The sequence below is a fragment of the Pelmatolapia mariae genome, linkage group LG23 (assembly GCF_036321145.2).
Source record: "Pelmatolapia mariae isolate MD_Pm_ZW linkage group LG23, Pm_UMD_F_2, whole genome shotgun sequence".
Lineage (NCBI taxonomy): Eukaryota > Metazoa > Chordata > Actinopteri > Cichliformes > Cichlidae > Pelmatolapia > Pelmatolapia mariae.
The window spans coordinates 6,715,264-6,736,567 of NC_086246.1; the positions used below are offsets into that span (position 1 = coordinate 6,715,264).

The 21,304-nt window shown below is 44.3% G+C and overlaps 1 protein-coding gene across 5 annotated transcripts in view; it reads left to right on the top strand.

Annotated features, from left to right (window-relative positions):
• The window catches only part of LOC134621067 (diacylglycerol kinase zeta-like), a 91,529-nt gene that overhangs the window by 29,650 nt on the left and 40,575 nt on the right, over positions 1-21,304 (top strand). For all 5 annotated transcript variants that reach the window (XM_063467486.1, XM_063467485.1, XM_063467484.1 and 2 more), the window contains 19 exons: positions 437-532; positions 3,554-3,631; positions 5,039-5,095; positions 5,247-5,315; positions 5,431-5,502; positions 5,582-5,698; positions 5,982-6,047; positions 7,735-7,833; positions 8,237-8,319; positions 11,072-11,132; positions 14,448-14,561; positions 15,098-15,235; positions 15,547-15,625; positions 15,741-15,796; positions 15,990-16,052; positions 18,938-19,011; positions 19,419-19,530; positions 20,745-20,831; positions 21,105-21,217. In XM_063467486.1, the coding sequence (XP_063323556.1) occupies positions 437-532; positions 3,554-3,631; positions 5,039-5,095; positions 5,247-5,315; positions 5,431-5,502; positions 5,582-5,698; positions 5,982-6,047; positions 7,735-7,833; positions 8,237-8,319; positions 11,072-11,132; positions 14,448-14,561; positions 15,098-15,235; positions 15,547-15,625; positions 15,741-15,796; positions 15,990-16,052; positions 18,938-19,011; positions 19,419-19,530; positions 20,745-20,831; positions 21,105-21,217 (1,634 nt within the window). The remainder of the gene's footprint in view (positions 1-436; positions 533-3,553; positions 3,632-5,038; positions 5,096-5,246; positions 5,316-5,430; positions 5,503-5,581; positions 5,699-5,981; positions 6,048-7,734; positions 7,834-8,236; positions 8,320-11,071; positions 11,133-14,447; positions 14,562-15,097; positions 15,236-15,546; positions 15,626-15,740; positions 15,797-15,989; positions 16,053-18,937; positions 19,012-19,418; positions 19,531-20,744; positions 20,832-21,104; positions 21,218-21,304) is intronic.

The following is a 21,304-nucleotide window of genomic DNA, read 5'->3' on the forward strand; positions in this document are numbered from 1 at the left end:
GTGAGTGTGACGGAGAAGTACGGGGTCAGCTCTTTATGCCGTGTCAGAATGCTCAGCAGAACTGCTGGATTATCAGGAGAGGGAAAGCTACGGGCTTTCATATGTTTAGGAATCAGGAAAGCATTACAGTGGGTCTTCAGTCCATTTTGTGTCTGCCAATGAGAAGCATATTAGATTGACTTTTGTCTTGGAAGAATCATACTGTATGAAATATTAACATTTGGGTATGGGTTTTTTTCTTGCTAGCTGATCGTGGGTTTACTCACAGTATTTTTCACAATGATTTGAAATGTCTTCTGTCAAACACTGTGCACATTTCATCAGTGAGCTGATATTTCAGATCTTTCATTGACAGTCTGTAGGTACCGCAGCTCTTCTTTCAGCTTCTGTCCTTTTCTTAGCTCTTCTTTGTCTCTCTCCATATTTGTCTCTGTAGGAGGTAGCTGTGTATGGAGATCATATCTGGTTTGAAACAAACGTGTCTGGAGACTACTGCTATGTGGGAGAACAGCACTGTATTGCCAGATTACTGGTTAGTATCTGCCTGTGTGTATCCAGCCCGGTCCGAGAGTTCTGTGCAGCCGCCTGCACTCACACTGCTCTTTGTTCTGTTTGGGGTAGAGTGTGATTTATACATTGCTCCAGGTTTTTCTTTACTGTGTTACACTGAATGTTTATACAGTCGCATGCTTCCACGTACACCTGCTCAATGTCTGCTGCTTTCTACAAGTTCTTGCATTAACATCAACAACTAAGCAACCGACTTACGGAGAACACGCATAATAATCTGGAGGAGATCAGTGTGAAAGTCCAGCATCTCCTTGCACAGTGTGTACTGGCTGCTCAGCACCATTTGCAAACATACTGTTAAGTTTTCTTGGCAACAGCTTTAAACAAATGACAAGTTACTGGAAGCAGCACAAGAAACAGAATTTAGACTGGTTAACCCTTCCAGCTTCTGTGGACGCAGTGAAACAGCTATGAGCACCACCAGTTAGCAGGTGTGCATTACACTCCCAGTCCTAATTAGGGATGGGTATCGTTTAGGTTTTATCCAATACCGGTGCCAAATCGGTACTTTTGAAACGGTGCCGGTGCTTAAACGGTGCTCAAACCGGTGCTTAAAGAACGGAGAACACAAACTTTGTCCAAAAACCTCTTATGTTTTTATTTTAGCAGTCTCTTTTTTTCTGCAAAATGATAAGCACCGTCCAGCCCCACGCACGGGGCGAGCCGCACTAACTCGCTAATGGACATTTACCACACCCGCAGTAGATGTGCTCGGTGTGAGGTCTTGCAGCAAGCTATCAAATACGGTGCGTTTCTCGGCTTTTAAAACAACGCTATGCGTCGCCAGGTGTTTCATCAGATTCGAGGTGTTACCTCCTTTGACAGTATCACAGTATCACCTTAAAGCACTTGTTGCAGGCTGCTGAGTTTGCATCTTTTGCTGTGAAGTACAGCCAGACTTTTGACCGCTTTGCCTTGGGCATTTTTAATCTGTAGCTCTGCTCTAAAAGAACGTACGTACCTGGGCCCGCCTACTATCCTCGGAAAGGTAAAATGATTGACTAGAATCTGAAGTGTATGACATCTCTGGTTACTACCGTTTATGTCAGAACCGGTGCCATAATGGCACCGGATATCGGTACCCATCCCTAGTCCTAATGGGACACCCTGAATGAGCAATGAGCTGAACTCGGTGTCTTTATAAAGTGCTGCTGGTAAGAAGAGATGTTACAGTTTTGACATGTGAGACTTGCACAGTAAGAACTCCAACATTTTATCACGATTTAGTCAACATTCCCAAAAACCCTTTGACAAAATTCCCATTTATTATTCCAACATTTCAGGGTTTATCTTTCTATAGAGTGAGATTGTTATGTTGCTTGTAGTTTAATGACTTCATCTGAAGTTTTTCAGTTGTTTTTCTTGATCGGTGAGCGATATCTAGGGTGTTTGGGCTCGAACATGTGCATCAAAGTTCTGAGATGGAGATGTGAAGGACATTCGCATTAGTGACAACAAGATCTTCCTTCAGATTAGAACAACCTAGCACACCTAGCCTATCCAAGCATGCCAGCTTTTGTCTCCAGGAGAAACCGTCCAAATTGTCCGCTTGGCTTTTCCCCAATCTGTCTCGTTCTGCTCTGGATCAGTGGAGTTCTTGTGTTTCTCTGCATGTTCAGTCTTGTAATGGTAGTTTAAACACAGCAGCCTGCTCTCCACAAACTAAGCACACAGCTTCACCTCTGACACTACCACATAAACACTTAAGTGCACCTCTTATTAAAAACTTTACATTCTGCATCAGTCTCTCTTTTTAATATGAGCCGTTAGTGTTCAGGGATAGCAAACTAATATCTCCCATAGGCTGTTCCACCACATTTACAATACATATGTAAACTCATGTACTCATGTTTATTGTGATATCCCGCAAAATCATAAAATCAGTAAGCTGGTGGGAGTCATTCATGTTTGGTGGCTGGAAAAAACTACATGACGTATTCTTCTTTCTGTCTGTATCCTAATTCCCGTCGACCTCACTCAGGCCGGTCAGGGACAATCAAACAGCCAAAATCTCACAGGCCTCATTTTAGTTGGAAGGGCTCAGCCGGCATTGGGTAAATATAAAAATGTTGACTAATCAGATGCAAATGACCTTTGACCTTTTCAGTTGGTGATGGGAGAGCATTTTCATTACTGCGTTTTTAAAAAATCAGTGCAGTGCATTGCTGCTTTTGTAAACATCTGTAAATATGTGAAAAGTCCAAAAGTTTGTAAAAGATGCAGCCGAGTCATTTCCACAGGCTGTAGGTAAGAGCATACCCCGTGCTGGTTACAGGCTGCCTTCAGTGTCAGATCACAAGGAAATAACAGGATTCTGTTGAAAATAGTCATTCTGTGTTTGATAACAGTGAACTCGTCCCAGTCTGTCCTGTATTTTGCCTTATCATTCAGTGACATAGCGACAAGTAAATCAATAGGTAATATAGTTCTTCTAATGTGTGTATAGGAGTAAGACCTGCCCACCTCCTGAGCCACTGGACTGAAAAAAAAAGAAGTTATTATTACCATTTGCCGGCTGTATGAGGCCTGAATCCCTGCCGGAGTGTTTTGATTCATCTGGGATAGTAAACACGGATCGCTGTGTTTCTAAAAAAATAAATAAATAATATACACACTGAAGCTGCTCTCCTCCAGCATCGTGTCAGCTCATATCACTGTCAGACACATTACATGCTGGCTGTATCACACGCACAAAGCCATCATATTTTTAGATACTGTCAAGTCATATCATTGCTATGTTGTGTATCTGTGGTGGTTTTGTTTCACTCATGTGGTGCAGGACTGTCTCCCAGTGGTCATAGATGGAATTAAGGCTTCATATTTATTGTTTCAAAAATGACTGCTATTCTTTGAGGCTCATAAAGCAAATGAATGACTATAATACAAGAACAAACCCTGTTTTTTTTTCTCCTGTTCATGTGATTTAATTGTTAATCAATATTTCTATTCAGAACTGATCACCTTTTCCCTTTTTTCTTTCTAGCAAAAGTCTGTCAGTCGAAGGAAGTGTGCTGCCTGTAAGATCGTTGCTCACACCGTCTGCATAGAACAACTGGAGAAGGTATAACGCTGCCTGTGAGGATACATAAAGTCACAGAGGTGTATATTAGTCCTTATGACTACCAGTAAGGTTAGTCTCTGTCCCAAAGACTCTGTGCCTTTATTATCACAGAGAAGTGTGAAGCAAACTGAACGCTCTCTAGAGCAGGTGTGTCCAACTCCAGTCCTGGAGCGCTACCGTCCTGCAGCTTTTAGATGCATCCCTACTCCAACACAGCTGAATCAGATGGTTGGATTACCTCTTCAGCATGCCATCAAGTTTGGCAAAGGCCTGATAACAAGCCATTCATTTGATTCAGGTGTGTCGGAACAAGGATGCATCTAAAAGCTGCAGGAGCGTAGCTCTCCAGGACTGGAGTTGGACACCCCACACTCATGCTCTAGACCTTTATACATGTTGGAAATCTAACATGGATCCAGTGTTGATTGGAGATAGTAATGATTCTGTATGTCAGTGCAGTCTAATTCATCATTCGTCATTTGTAAGCAGAGGACAACAGGTGGTGTTTGACTGAGCATCCTGTCTGATCTGCAGTTTCCCGGCTCTAAAGCTATTCTTATGGATGCCACCCTACCCGTCAGTGACCCCAGCTTTAGAGTGAGATACACAGAACTTGTCCTTGTCTTCATCTTTCTCTGTCCTCTCTCCTCATCTCTGATCCTCGGTCTGATGGGACTGCACAGGTTGATCGTGGGTGCTGTCTGAACCTTACATCAGTCTATTATAATGAATCACTGCACAGCAGCATGGGATGAGGGGTGGTTTGGCATATGCCACTCAAAAATAATTATTGTTGATGGAGATGTCATTTCCACTGGGAACAAGTGTAGGTATTTAGACACTGAGTGAATCAATGTGGAAGCTAATCCAGGGCAGACACGTCCTCTGAAAATTCTTCTTCCGTCAGGGTCCTTTTTTCTGAAATCCTTAAAATTTGGTCCTCTCGTTTTTCTTGTGGTGTGATAACCTGATAATCTTGACGGTATGGGTGCTTTGATCTGAAAACACAAGGAGATCATTGATCTGAAGCTGCTTTCTGAAAGTGTTCTGGTGTAGGAAACTATCAAAAAGGGCCACGATTGGTTGCAGAGACAATGCCAGGATGGAGGAAGCGCTACACAGTGCTAACTAAAGATGTGTATCGTCACACCTGTGTGACGTAATTCAGGGCTATTGAACTGATGCTTGGGGGGTCCCCCTCTGTTTGTTCCTTTCTGTCAGCGAGTCCTGTTGAGGAAGTCATGACCCTTAACTGTTAGACACATGACACCTAATCGCCCTGGTCCCACAGGCGTGTCAGTGCTGTGAACATTTTGTGCTGCTTACCCAGGAAATGTGCCAGTCAGAGACCCAGTGTTCAGCTGTGCCGTTAGACACCGGTAACCCTCTTCTTCTTCTCTGCTCCAGATTAATTTCAGGTGTAAACCATCATTCAGAGAATCAGGATCCAGAAATATTCGAGAGGTGAGTTCTGGTTTCTTTCTTTCTCTGAGTTTTTTGGGGGGTTCAAACTTGCTGCTGCAGCTGGATCATCGTACAGTCACAGCTATAAACACTCATGTTCATTGAATTCTGAGTGTTGTAAATTTCTGCTGTGTTTTTTGTGTGTGCTCAGCCCATTGTGGTTCGCCATCACTGGGTGCATCGGAGACGACAAGAAGGCAAATGCAGACAGTGTGGGAAGGTGACGAGCAGTAGCGCTGTTGTCCTAAACATCTGCTTTACATCTTTAACTGAACAGAAGTGGAAACAAGTCTAATATTTCATTTTTATAGCAGTTTCTCTTTCTTTGCTTCCAGGGCTTCCAGCAGAAGTTTGCGTTCCACAGTAAAGAGATTGTTGCCATCAGCTGCTCGTGGTGCAAACAGGCTGTGGGTATCAAACTGATGCCATTCATGTCTCCAGAGCTCAATAAATGCACATATTATAACCATGCATTTCTTCCATTAGTACCACAACAAGGTTTCTTGCTTCATGCTGCAGCAAATTGAGGAAGCTTGTCCAATGGGTGCTCATGCTGCCCTCATAGTTCCACCCACATGGATAATTCGGGTCAAACGCCATCAGGTAACGCTGTTCTTAGTGCTTTCTGCTAAGGTGTTGGCGTGATTACGCCTTTTCGGATGTTCTGAAAGGAAAGTTCAAGCCATCCTGTTTCAATTATGAGGTCATTTTGTTGTCTGCTGTCACTCAGGCGGCCATCAGTCAGATCAGTGGTTGCAGTTTCATTTTACTGCAGGTACTTTAAGTGGTGTGTGGATAGAATAAAAGGAACTGTTTAGGGGAGTGGTGATGGCAGTACACCCTGATGAAATGATTTGAAATCAGCTGGTTTTTCTCTATCTCACAGTCATCGATGAAGTCCAGCAAAAAGAAAAAAAGAACATCGTTCAAGAGGAAAAGCAGCAAAAAAGAGGTTAGTCTTGTGCTACGTGTGGGCTAAGTCATACTGCAGATAAAGCTTGAACTCTGACTTCTGAAGCAAACAGCGAAGCCTGTCTAGTGTTTCTGAGTCTTTGTCATCTGAAATTGAACACATGAACACTTTATATATTTTATTTTTGGAAAAAGAACCTTTGAACAGCACGTTTCCGGTGATATCATCCAAACATGGAGGGCAAGCTCAGCCCTGGTTCACATGCTGACATCTTTGTACAGTCCATGCATCAAAGTTAATGCCTTACCTACATTTATACACATTGTAAAGATGCTATATTACTCCATTAAGGGCAGTACAGTGGTGCACTGTTGCCTCACAGCAAGAAGGTCCTGAGTTCAGTTCCACCACCTGGCCAGGTTTGCGTGTTCTCCTCGTGTTTGTGTGGGTTCTCTCTGGGCACTCCGTCTTCCTCCCACACTCCATGCCGTTAGTGGGGTCAGGCTAAATGGTCATTCTAAATTACCCATTAGTGTGAATGTGAGTGTGAGTTGTTGTTTGTCTCTACGTGTTAGCTCTGCGACAGACTGGCGACCTGTCCAGGGTGTACCCTGCCTATCCCAGCTGGGACAGACACAGCCAGTGTCTGTGAAGGTTCTCGGCCATCCAGGCCATCGTAGTCTAAGGAGCTTGGAAAGAGAAGCGTCTGGACGTTCGAGTTTCTTGAAGACGTTTCTTAGAACTGAAGAAACTTCTCAGTTCTAAGAGACAATTGGTGGAGAGTCCCAGATTTAAGCCCTATGGGAGTGTCCCCAAGAGGATCATAGACCCCCTATTGATCCTCTACCTAATCACATGAGTCAAGGTGTGAAAACGGGTGTAGCTCACAATCAGCCAGGTGGACCCATTGTGAAACCTGGCCCCACCCTATCATGTGATCTCCTGAGGTCAAGTGGCCCAGGATGTGAGTGGGCGTTAAGGCGTCTGGGAAGGATCTCAAAGCTGTATCATAGATGGCAGACAGTTGGTGTCGTAAGCCCCGCCCTCTGTTCAAAGATGGTCGTTTCTTCACAGTGGACATAGAAGCTTCTTTCACTCCTCTTTCAAACTACGATGACCTGGAGACTGAGAACCTTCACAGCCACAGCTGGGAGAGGCTCCAGCCCCCCCGCGACCCTGAAAATAATAAGAGGACGAATGGATGGATGGATATTTTTACGAATAGCTATAGATGATTGTAATTGATTGTAATACCACAGTCAGTCTGTTTTCTAACTCTAGTTCTATTTTCTTCTATTTTTATTTTAGTTTTTTGTTTTAGTAAAATGTTGATGTGAGTGTGCGTAAGATGCACTCACTTTATTAAATTCTCATAAAAGTCCAAGCAGGGCTTTTTCCATGTTCACTTTCTGTTCATGTGTAACAGGACGTTTATGAGGAGGCAGCAAATTAGGAACAGTCTGAACTGTTCTACAGTCACGCACACACACATTAAATATTGTTTCTGTTATGATGACTGGTTAATATTCTGTGTGTGTGATATAAAGCCTATTTTTTAAGACATGACTTGCTTTTTGTTTGGCACAGGAAATCTTCAGATGTCTTCTAATGAGAAGCTAAAATAGCTTTTAGTTTTCGGTCCTTAATTCTATTTTTTAAATACTGCAGTGAACAACAGCTGCTGTGCTTTTGACCATCTGAGCAGATCCTTTTTTTTCTCTGACAGGAGGGGCGGCAGTGGAAGCCATTCATAATCCGACCCATCCCATCACCACTTATGAAACCCCTGCTTGTGTTTGTCAATCCCAAGAGTGGAGGAAACCAGGTACTCAGATTTGATATCAAACTCAGAAATCAAAACAGATACACACCAGTGCAGGCATACAGTCAGTGACCTCGCCAATCCAACCAGGTAGTCCTCTTTTCGTCCAAAATGATTTAGATCTGGTGTTTTTAGCAACAGAAAGTTTTAAATTTTAAATAAAAAGCAATAAACCACAGGACAAAAACTGGAAAAATAACTAAAATATAAACTAAAACAAAGTCAATTCTAAACAAAAGTAAAATAATAACTTGGTGTAGTTAACTAACTCATTACCAAAGAGAGAACATTAGTGATCAATCATGTCACTGTTGATGTTTGAGGCCACAATGAAACAAACATGAACATATCTGTGGACTCACAGAAACAAAAACTGTGTCTGACTGACTGCTTCTCTGTTGGTCAGGGCACTAAGATTTTGCAGTCCTTCATGTGGTATCTGAACCCCAGACAGGTGTTTGACCTGAGCCAAGGAGGACCAAAGGAGGGGTTAGTGTCTCACACACATGCACATATACATACACATATACAGTTGTGTGAAATAATGTTTTCCACCTTCCCGACTTCCTATTTTTTGTTCAAGGTTAGTCACCCTTAATGTTTCAGATCATCAAACAAAGTTAAATATTAGATAAACAGAAGATAACATGAGTAAACACTAAATACAGTTACTAAATGAAGGTGTTTATTATTGTTTATTATTAAAGGGAAAAAATTCCACCCCACCCTCGTTTAACATAAATTAACTGCGGTATATGTGGTTTACTGTGGTAAAGCTTAAATTTCTCTAGCCACACCCAGGCCTGATTACTGCCACCACCTGTTCTTAATCAAGAAGTCACTTAACTATGACCAGCCTGACAAAGGGAAGTAGACCAAGACCAGAATGAGAGCCATTATTCACAGAGGGCAAAGACAAGGAACGGCGGCGAACCTTCCCAGAAGTGGCCAGCTGGCCAAAATTACCCCAAGAGCACAGTAACGATTTATCCAAGAGAACTGCAGGCCTCACTTGCCTCAGTTAAGATCAGTGTTCATGACTCCACCATAAGACAGACGCAGGGCAAAACTGGCCTGCAAGGAAGAGTTCTGAGATGAAACCCACTGCTGAGCAAAAAGGAACATAAAGGCTCGTCTCAGTTTTGCCAAAAAACATCTTGATGATCCCCAAGACATCTTGAAAAGTGTTCTGTGGACTGAAGAGACAGAAGTTTAATTTTTTTGGTGTGCCCCATCACTCTCTCTTGCTCTCGGCGAAGGCGGTCGCACTTTTCTCCTCTCCTCCTCTCCCTTAGCTTCCCTGCTTAGCCTCTTGTGTCCTTGTCTAGTCTCGTGTTTTTTGTATTACTTTTCCCTGGAACACTCTCTCACAGTCTGTTCTCTAAAACCTAAAAGAGGAATTATGGATCTGATCAACTGGTCCCTGAATGCAATTGACACCCCTTTCTCAACGAGAAGTCTGGGCTTGGGTGAGCCTGAGTGCTGAAGATATCTGCCTATTCTGAACCATGATAACAGGGTTCTTGCTGATCGGAGCTGGCTTGGCCCTGGCTTGGCCCTGGCTTATCGAAGAATTAAGGAAGCGGAACCAGCTGTTCAAACCCCCACAAGGCTGCCCGCTGGGATTGAAACGATGGGACGAGGCGTGAGTTTCTCAAAATGGGCTCATTGAGTGCAGCACGGATAAGATCTTGGGGAAGCTTACGGCTGCCGTGAATACTCAGAGTAAGACCTCTGAGTGCAAACTGGATTACATCTTGGAGGGGCTCACTCGGAATAACACCTCTCAGCGCAAATTGATCACATCTTGGAGAAGCTCACTGCGGTCGTGAGTTCTCAGAAATCGGCTCTTTGAGCACAAGAATGACAACATCACGGATCGTAAGTCTGATAACATCATGGAGAAGCTCACGGCTCTCCAACGGGAGATTGAGAGACCAGTGTTGGACCGTTAGAACAGCTTTGAAATTCTTATGAGTTGTTCGCACTAAAGTAAAAACCATCATCACTTCACGTGGATACCCCTTCGGCGCCAGCTGCGGTCTCAAGGCTGGAGCTGAACAACAACACCCTGATAACGACTGTGTTGAGACTGTTCTTCCCATTCTATGCAAGGCCACCTGGGTTGGCTGGAAGACTGTTTACTTAGCCTGGCAGGGCGAAGGACACTGTCTCAGCTGAACTCTGGACACACACACACACACACGCACACAGACATATATACACATGCAGATGTACACTCATCCCCCCTCCCCCTCCAAACGCCTTCGACGCTTATTCCCTTCCGATGCTGACAGTGGATCATGGAGACCAGCGCATAGGCTGCAGGCCCGGATGTACTGTCTACATTGGCTGTCTCTCACCCTTTACCCGCCCCTGTTGCTTGTCATGTGTTTCTTTGGTGTATTCAGAGTTTTTTCATGTGCTATGTGCAGAGGTGTTTTTTTCTGTTCTCAAACTGATCTCCCTGTTGGAGCTCAGTCTGGGGGGAGTTATTTTTTCCCCTTATCTTTCCTCATGTTGTGCTTTTCCATGTTATACCTCTCTGACCTGTCTTCCCCATGTGATGTTTGTGTAATGTATGTATGGTCGGAAGGGTAAGACGGCGCTGGCACGGCTGGCAGCCTTAACCCAATTTCCCTCGGGATGAATAAAGTACGATCAATCAATCAATCAATCAATCTGGCGTAAAACTAGCACAGCATTTCAGAAAAGGAACATCATACCAACAGTAAAATTGTCTGGTGGTGGTTGTGTGATGGTCTGGGGCAGGACCTGGGAGACTGGCTGCAGTAAATGGAACCATCAGTTCTACTGAAACTTTCTGAAGGAGAATGTCCGGCCATCTGCTTGTGACCTCGAGCTGAAGCACGCTTCTGTTCTACAGCAGGATAATGATCGAAAACACACCAGCAAGTCCACCTCTGAATGGCTTAAGAAAAACAAAATGAAGACTTTGGAGTGGCCTAGTCAAAGTCCTGACCTGAATCTGATCTTAAAAGGCTGTTCATCCTCAAAAACCCTCAAATGAGGTTGAATTACAACAATTCTACAAAGATGATACTTGTGTTGTCCTTGTCTAATATTTAAATTTGTTTGATGATCTGAAACATTTAAGTGTGACAAACATACCAAAAAAACCCAGGAAATCGGACACTTTTTCACACCACTGTATATACATATTTGCTGATCTGCTGTGTTAGAATGAACACTGAATTAACCATCGACCTTTGTCTTGTAGTTTGGAGCTGTATCGTAAAGTCCATAACCTAAGGATACTGGCCTGTGGAGGAGACGGCACTGTAAGAATGACCACATGCACACATATTAATGTACCATTAATATGTTCACTTTACAAAAGTCATATGCATTTGCATTCAGCTGCTGCCTGGGAATATATATTATTTACTAGGTAGAGTGATTTCTCTTACCTCTATTTCAAAATAGTCTCAGATATAAGAAAAGTGTGGTAAATTGCTGATCATTAGCTACAAGAGCAAAAGCTAGAGTGTTTTTGCACTCCCAGGATCTGGGGACTTGTGGACCTGCTGGAGCAAGCTTTTTAAATGTGCACATTTGCTTCTTGTCTGAGCTCATGCTTGGATAAAACAGACCTGTAATAGTAGTACAGAGCCCTGCTTATACCGTTCTTGCTTTTAATCAGGGTGTAAAACTACAAATCAAATGAATTATAATGTGTATTTAATTTGCATATTATTTAGACTAGGAGGGAAGTTGATAGATGGATGGATAGATTTCCAGTTTCAAACTTTCGGTTCTGCTTCCCCTCATGAGATCTGGTTTAGAGATGCTGTTCTTCCTCTGACATCACAAAGTCTCAGACCTTTGCTGACTGGAGACTTGGGCTCTTTATTTTGCGAAATCTCTAGTGATCAACTTTCTGCAGAGCGCTTTAGAGGGCTGTCCCTGCAGGCTACACTAGCTGCAGGTTGATTTAGTTGAATGAACCTCTGACTGGCAGAATAAATGCACAAGTGTCATCTGAGCACTGCTTCAAGGAAACCTTACTTTTTGTACTAAGGAGTTAAAATGTTGCCACTAATTAGCTTCCATTTGATTGGTTTAGACAGGTAGTACAGAACAGTCAGTTTCTGACCAGTATCTTTATTTATAATCTAACAGGACTAAACAATCAAACAATAAATATGGTAATTCATATCCTATGAAGTCTCTTAGTAAAAGCAAAGCGAAAGTGTAACATGGAGCATATTTAAACTGAAATCAAATTCTCATTCCCACTGCTTCACACTCTGCTGCGAACTGTTCCATTCACCTGATGAGGGCAACAGAACCACATCATCTGCGAAAAGCGGAGATGAGATTCTGAGACCTCCAAAGTGAAAGCCTTGCGCCACTTGGCTACACCTAGAGATGCAGAACAGAGGGTGGCTCTGGCGGAGTACATCACCCACCGGAAACGAGTCCAGCTTATTGCCGAGCTGCAACGCTTGTATAAGGATTGAATGGCCCGAGGGACATGGTCAAATGCTTTCTCCAAGTCCACAAAGCACATGTAGACTGATTGGGCAAACTCCCATGCACCCTCAAGTATCCTTGAGCCGATAAAGAGCTGGTCCAGTATTCCATGACCAGGAACATTACCTTGTTCCTCCTGTATCCGAGATTCAACTAACGGAATGACTCTGAGGAGTGTGATCCCCCTATAGTTGGAACAACCACCCCAGTCTGCCAATCTAGAGGTACTGCCCCTGACCTCCATGCAATATTGTAGAGGCGTGTCAACCAGGACAACCCTACAAGATCCAGAGCCTTCAGGAACTCAGGGCGAACCTCATCCACGACACACGCCCTGCCACCAAGGAGCAGTTTCACTGCCTCAGTGACATCACCCCCAGAGATAAACGAGTCGTCCCCCTCATCCTCAGATTCTGCTTCCTCCTCAGAAAATGTGCCAGTGGGATTAAGGAGGTCCTCAAAGTATTCCTTCTACCGCCCAACGATGTTCTCAGTCGTAGTCATCAGTACTCCACCCGTACTATGCACAGTGCAGGTAGAGCACCGCTGTCCCTTCCCGAGTCGCCTGACGTTTGCCAGAACCTCTTTGAGGGAGTCCAAAAATCTTTTTCCACGGCGTTGCCGAACTTCTCCCACACCCAAAGTATTGCTTCAGCCACTGCCCGAGCCGCGTTCCACTTGGCTTGTCAGTATCTATCAGCTGGTTCCAAAGTCCCCCAAGACCTCTGGTGTCCACCATTTGGTTCAGGGGTTACTACCACCATGACAGGCACCAACTACCTTGCGGCTGCAGCTCAGTGCAGCAGCTTGGGCAATGGAGGTGCTGAACATGGCCCATTTAGACTCAATACCCCCAGTCTCCCTTGGAATGCTTTTGAAGCTCTGCCGGAGGTGTAAGTTGAAGATCTTGTGGTCCTGCTACACCAGGTCTGTCCAGTATACTCCCCCACCACCTGATCCAACTCACCACCAGGTGGTGATCAGTTGACAACTCTGCCCCTCTCTTCACCCGACTGGCCAGAAGATATGCCGCAGGTCTGGTGATACGATTCTAAAATCAATCATCGACCTGCGGCCTAGGGTGTCTTGGTGCCACGTGCACTTTTGGACGTCCTTATGTTCGAACATGGAGTTCGTTATGGACAAACTGTGGTTTGTACTGAAGTCCAATAACAAAATAGCGCTCGTACTCCTCCCAATCATGCTCCTCCAGGTCTCACTGTCATTGCCTACATTGAAGTCTCCGCGTAGGACAACAGAGTCTCCAGGTGGAGCACCCTTAAGCACTCCACCCAGGGATTCCAAGAAGGCTGGGTTTTCTGAACCGTTGTTTGGCCCATAAGTGCAGACAACAGTCAGGACCCGTTCCCCGACCCGTAGGCGCAGGGAGCAAACTCTCTCGTCCACCGGGAGAAACCCCAACGTAGAGGCAGCAAGCCAAGGGGATACTAGGATACCCACCCCAGCCCGCTGCCTTTCACCAGGGGCAACTCCAGCCCCTCTCCAGGAGACTGGTACCAGAGCGCAAGCCGTGCATTGAGGTGAGCCTGACTATACCTTCTACACCAGGGAGGTGACATTTCATGTCCCAGTCACTAGTTTTGGTGGTCAGGGATCGGTCTGCCAGGGCCTGCTCCTGTCCGCCACCCGACACACATTGCACCCGACTCCAACAGTGCCTCGTGCGGGTAGTGGGCCTACAGGAGGATGGGCCCATGTCCTTTGTCGAGCTGCACCTGCCCCATGGACTAAGGCCCGACCACCAGACGCTTGCCTCGAGGATCCTCCCCAGGCCTGGCTCCAGGGTGGGGCCCCGGTAACCCTATCCCGTGCAGTGTGAACTGTTTCCTCAATGTTCTATTCATAGTGGTCTTTTGAATCGCTCTTTGTCTCCTCCCCCACATCCCCTCCCTGAAGCGGTTAGCTCGTTTAGTTCGTCAACGCGTTAGCGCGGTTAGCTCGTTAACGTGTTAGCACTGTACAGCCCCACGCACAGGGCAAACTGCGTTAACTCGCTGACGGAGATTTGCAGCGTTAATGCGGTTGTGGTGTTAAAGTCATTTTGTGTGTGTGTGTGTGTGTGTGTGTGTGTGTGTGTGTGTGTGTGTGCATTGAACCAGGTGGGTTGGATCCTATCGTGTCTTGATGAACTGGCATTAACCCCCCAGCCTCCGGTTGCTGTGTTACCACTTGGGACAGGAAATGACCTTGCTAGGACCCTTAACTGGGGAGGGGTGGGTACAAACTAAGAAACACACACACACATCTAAAATGAATAAATCCAGACTCCAGTCGCTGGCTGCTGGAAATCAAACTCCTTTGTATCAACATTTATCATGTCTTCTAACTCTTGTGTGTCTGCCATGTTTTTACGTTTAGATTTACCTCCAGTCTGTTTATAGGTTTGGATTAACTCTGAGTTTCATGAAGTAAAAAAGTAAAAAAGCCATGCAAAGTGTTTTAGTGAGCCTTTGACTTGGCATTAATTATACAAGTGTCTGCAAGGTGCTGGATGGATGGAACAACATTCTTCCCAAATTTATTTTGGTTTTTGGTGGTGCCTTAAACATAGGTACATAATCAGCCACAGGAGGGGCCATAGCTTTTTATTTATTTTAATGTATTTTAATTTTGTGCTCTGCGAATGTTTGCATGCTGGAAAGCATGCTATGATGAAGGTGAACCCTCAGAATTTTCCTTAAATGTGTCACATATCTGTATATTTGTTCGTGCATTTCTGTATGTGTTACACAACCCTGAATGCATTCAGGGCTACACAGATGAACCTCTGTCTAAGATCCTGTCTCATGTGGAGGAGGGAACAGTTGTCCAGCTAGACAGGTGGAACCTCCTGGTTGAACCAAACCACAGTGCAGGGGCTGAGCCAGATGAACAGCAAACTGATAAGGTCAGTGCATACATGCACACGCACGCACATGGACACACACACACACACACGCACGTGGACACACACACATACCTGGGACTCTCTACCATTTGGTTTTGGAACTGAAGTAGCTTCTCAGATGAGAAGTGAAACATCTTCAAGAAATGTAAAGAATTCCAGATGCTTTCTTTCCAAGCTCCTTACACCACACACACACACACACACACACACACACACACACACACACACACACACACACTCTCAAGCAATGGATTCACCAATGTGACCTCAGCTAACCAGTGTGGAAAATGTGTGTGTGTGCATGGTCTCAGCTTCCTCTGGATGTTTTCAACAATTACTTCAGCCTTGGATTTGATGCCCACGTGACTCTTGAATTTCATGAGTCGAGAGGTACAAACACCACTGTGACACAAAGATTCACATTCTGACTTGGCTTGTTTGGCAGCTCTGGATGAGGAGCATGTGCTTCATTTACTTTCTGTCTGTCTGACTGTGACTGTTTTAGAGGCCAACCCAGAGAAGTTTAACAGTCGTTTCAGGAATAAGATGTTCTACGCTGGGGTGAGTTTACCCTCAAGTTTAAAATCATGTTGGAAGCATCTGTCTTTAATAATGATCCAACTTAAAGGACCACTGCTCGTTTTTCAAATTCTGTTCTAATCAGTCAATCGTGTCTGTGTGACTGGTGCAACGAATAAGCAAAGAATAAGGGCCTGCTTTGATTTCATGATGCACTCCTGCTTGTCTCACACAGACGGCATTCTCAGATTTCCTGATGGGAAGCTCCAAAGACCTGTCAAAGCACATCAAAGTGGTGGTGAGTAGCTGTCAGCCAAACCTCTCTGTCTGTCCGATTCAGATCTTATACACTGTATTCAGATACAGTAGAATATGGCCCAAGCAAGAGAGTACTTATCATCAGTGTTGGGCAAGTTACTTTGAAAAAGTAATTCAATTATAGTTACTAGTTACTTCTTCAAAAAAGTAACTGAGTTAGTAACTGAGTTACAATATTCTAAAAGTAATTAATTACTTGGAAAAGTAACTGTTGCGTTACTTTAAAAAAAACAAACAAAGAACGTTTAACCCTCTGGGGTCCAGGGTATAATTGGCCATTTTTTTACTACTCTTGATTTTCCCTCCACATTTTACCTTTAAGAACTATTTTCTTTGCCTTGTTTGGTATCATTCTTTTTAGCACAACATCACGTGTCTGAATTTACAGTCATGTTTTCATTTTGACAAACTGTATTAACACAATTGATCTAAAATCAGACAAAAACCATAAAATCAGAGTAGAAAAAGTTATATTTTTACTGTAACAACCATAAACATGTTTAATGAATCATATTTCATAACTTCAAATGCAAATATTAATTGTCAATTTTAAAATCCTATGCACAAGTTTTGCAAACAACAAATTTATTTGCAGCCATTTACCTTGATTTTTTAAATAACCATTTCAAACTATTTACAGAACAATCAGCTGTTCTTCAATAAGATGCCACAAATTATTTGTGCCACTCCAAAAACATAATGTCTGTCCACTATAAAGGAGAACATCACAGCCTGATACCTGCAGGTCTGACAGCAGCAGGTGTATCACTCCTGTTTCTACCTGGAGACAGCAGTCGCCTCATTGTTCTGACACACAACACAAAACTATCCACAACACTACACACTAACTACACAAGACAACACATTAACTACACACTCCAAACACGCTAAACGTCACAAATCTCTCACATCTCAAAACTCGCTCTCTCTCTTTTTCTGCTCTCTCTCTCGCGCCGTCACTCCTAAAACTTTCCCTGTTTTGTTTTGGTTTTTTGCTCATAAGCAGAGAGTGCTTGCTAGGGCTAACGTGGCAAAACTATTGAGGTAAAAACGCCGCGTATATCTTGTTTATCATGACTCTGGTTTTACGTGGCCTATCAACACAATTTAAAACTGGTATATGTCACCTTGTTGCTTTGTCTTTAAGTGGTCATGTGATTGACTTACCACGACTACTTTATTCTTCCTCAGTCAAACAGCAGCACTCCTGCGATTGTTTTGCCCCTTAGCTCCAGGTGTTGTGCTAGACAGTGATCGTGATTGCCGTCCGCGGGAGCGCGCAGCTGCTTAAAGCTGTAGCACCCAGATTACTTACAGCTACTTCCTGCAGCTGATATAAGATGCGGTAAACTGAACACAGCTTCAACCGTCTGTTTGTTGAAAAATAGTAACGGACCGCGTTTCCTTGTTAGTAACTGTAACGGCGTTGTAACGATAGGAATAGTAATTAGTTAGATTACTCGTTACTGAAAAAAGTAACGCCGTTAGTAACGCCGTTACTTGTAACGCCGTTATTCCCATCACTGCTTATCATTGGTAACTGCAGTGTGTGCACACACCCAGTCAAAGGTTTATGGACACTCCAGCAGGTATCATTAACACTGACCCACGTAGCAAGCAGGTCTGGCCCGGATCTGGTATCAAGCCGGCACTGCTGGCTGACTTCTGGCATGATAAGACGTATGTCATCCAGATGTGGACCAGGCCTGGCATAGATGGCACTGTCTATGTGATGGCATGCCATATCTGGCTCGATTGTGGTTTGGTGTATGTGGCCCAGGCCCATAGAAAACAGGTCTGGCCCAGATCTGGCATCAAGCTGGCAGATCTGACTGACTGGTGTCATGGCAGAGAGTGTATGTCAACCAGATGTGGGCCAGGTCTGGCAATGATGGCACTGTTTATGTTCCTGTTTTCCTATTTTAGTTAGAAGACCCAAATGCCATGTTGCAATACTATACTGCTATGGTAGCCAACATTTCAAATGCAGGTTTGACAGGTTTGTGAGTGTACACTTTATCCAAAACCTAGTAACGGTTTACTCATGTTTGCCAGTGGGTGGCTGTAGCTCAGGAGGTAGAGCGGGTCACCTACTGTTGGGAAGGTTAGTGGTTCGATCCCTGGCTCCTCCAGAGTGTGAATGTGTATGAATGTAGTTAGGAAGCACTCAGTTTAGAGAAAGTGTGTGAATGTGGCATGTTGCATAGAGCACTTTGAGTAATATGGGAGAGCAGAGAAGCTCTATATTAGAATCAGTCCATTCACTGTCTGAACAGAGTTTCGTCATGTTACTTTTGCACTGTTTTGCATGTTCTGGCACATGTTGTTATTACATGGCTTGATTAACGTACACATTAGGCTGACATCTGGGGCCAGAGCTGAAACTGTTCTGGGCCAGCACAGGGCCAGCAGTGTGTCTGCAACTGGCCCGTGGCTGCACACCACCTACAGATGGCCCACATACCGCAAAGAATGACGGCCCTTTGGTGGCCCAGATCAGGTTTGCCAGAGGTAATCCACACATGGGCCAGCACAGGACCACCAGTGTGTCTGCAGCTGGCCTTGTGCTGGCCCATGTGTGGGCCACCTCTGGCAAACCAGGTCTGGGCCACCAAAGGGCCGTCATTCTTTGCAGTATGTGGGCCATGTGTAAGCACATTGTGTGGGCCGGATTCGGGCCATACCAATTTTGCTATGTGGGGAAGTGTGAGTAAGGACCAGCTGAGTGAGGCAGTTAGTCTTTGTGCTTCTCTTTGGCATTTTAGGACTTTTTAATGGCAGAAGGCTACTTTTTCCACGATGATGCCAAAGTGATGAGTTTAAGTCCATCTGTATCTCTCTTCCTCTCTTTGTCTCCCTCTCCAGTGTGATGGGACAGATTTAACATCAAAGGTTCAGGACTTGAAGCTACAGTGCCTGGTCTTCCTCAACATCCCCAGGTCAGTCAGTGTACTGACATAAAACTACTACATTACCATCTATGTAAGCTGTGACTAGTAACACAAAGACATACATGTCAGTGAGGCTGCCGGGTGTGCAGCATTAACAAATATAAAGGGTACTAGATCCTAAGTCAGCCCTATCAGGAGAGCTTTGGTTACAAAAGCACAGTATGTTGTGTTTGTCATGTGTTGTTACATTAATGGCGAGATTCACATTGGTCCAAAGGCACATTTCCTATTCAGATTAAAGAGAAGCAGAGCAGCTGTAAATGTCATAAGAGATCACTGCAGTTGCGGTGGAAAGTGTTTGAGCAACGTTCATTCAAACAAATAAAGCAGCGTTGGACACTCATGTTGAAGCAGGTGTTTCTGTGTGTTTGTGATGGCACTTGTTGTGTTCCCAGGTATTGTGCAGGCACCACACCATGGGGTAACCCCAGTGAGCATCATGACTTTGAACCTCAACGCCATGATGACGGATACATCGAAGTTATCGGATTCACGATGACTTCACTGGTATGGTGTTCTCTCTGTGTCCTGGTAACCATGGTTACAAAGGAGGATGACCAGCTCCTACCTGAGAGCCTCTTTGTCTTGTGTTCAGTTTTGTTTTTGATTTAGAACGCATGTTCTTATTTAGACAGTATTTTCAGAACCTTGAAAAAATCTGTCATAATTACAGAATTATGACAGATTATTAGGTACACCTTGCTACTACCGCATAGATACAGCAAAGTGCTGGGAACAGTCATCAGAGATTTTGATCCATATTTACATGATAACTCACCTTCATGCTTGAGGAACCCGTGGTCAGCAACAACACTCTGGCAGGCTGTGGAGTTTAAACAATGCTCGTTTGGAACTTGGGACCCAAAGGGTGGCGAGGGGATATGTACAGTTTATACCAGGCAGGATGCGAACTGTGCTCTTTGTTCTTTACACCAAATTGTGTCATCAATCATCACGCCAGGCATCGTCTTCCAGTCTGGCTGTCCAGTGTGGGTGAGCCTTTGCAAACTGTATACTCAACTTCCTGTTCTTGGTTGATAGAGGGGCAAAAGGTGTGTTCTGCTACTATAGCCCGTCTGCTTCGAGGTTCAGTGTGTTGTGCATTCAGAGATGCTCTTCTGTATCCTTGGTTGTAACATGTGGTCATTTATACTTTTGCCTTCCAATCAGCTCGAAGCAGTCTGCCCATTCTCCTGACCTCATACGTCAACGTCAAGTTATTTTTATGTTGATGTATTTATTTTATTATCAGAGGCTGCTATTCATGCTTGAATTCAGCTCTATGGCCAATTTAAACTCACTAGTTAACCAGCTGGTAATGTTTGTTGTGGGCTGCAGATGTTTCAGTGCTTTCTGGAAAATGCAGACAGGTGGAACCTCCTGGTTGAACTTAGAGTTTCACTTAGATGGGACAGGTCTACATTTAGCTTTTTCTGTTTACATTTTCTGATAGAAGCAAGGATATATCTTAATTATTACATAATTATTATTATTATTATGTTGTACAGCTGAAGCAGGTTTTGAAAAATTACAAAGTCTTTTGATGCAGAGCTCTTTAATAGGAGCTTTAATTGGACTTAGTGATTTGAAACTTCCACCATAAGTTGGAGTGTTGTGTAAAAGCACTGTATTCCATGCAGTCTGAACTCAAGTTGTTCTAAGTGTGTGTGTGTGTGTGTGTGTGTGTGTGTGTGTGTGTGTGTGTGTGTGTGTGTGTGTAGGCTACTCTTCAGGTTGGAGGTCATGGTGAGAGGTTGAACCAGTGCAGAGAAGTGATCCTCACCACTACTAAACCTCTCCCAGTGCAGGTAAATGGTGCACATGAGCCTCTTCCTGTAGCCATGTCCTTTTTAATATTGAATGTACACCTTTGGGCTGAGGTAACATCCAGCGCTAGCACACTGTCACTGGACCTGCTTCCTGTTTACACACTTGTACCCATCGTTCCCACTGACTGGCTCTCAAGTAACACCTCAGTCTTCTGCTGATGTCTAAGTACATTTGGGTATCAATCTGTGGGTTTGGGTCTGCTTAGCTGATTGCATTTTTGATTGAGGCTATTGCTTTTGTATTGCTTTTAGGTGGACGGTGAACCTTGCAGACTTGCTCCATCAGTCATCCATATCAGCCTCAGAAACCAGGCCAATATGGTTCAGAAAACCAAACGACGAACCTCTATACCACACCTCAATGAGTACGTTTTTTTTAGTCACTCACTGCAGCAGCAGCCAAATCCAACCCTGTGAGCAGCGTACGTTATATGACACGTGCGGGTTTCACT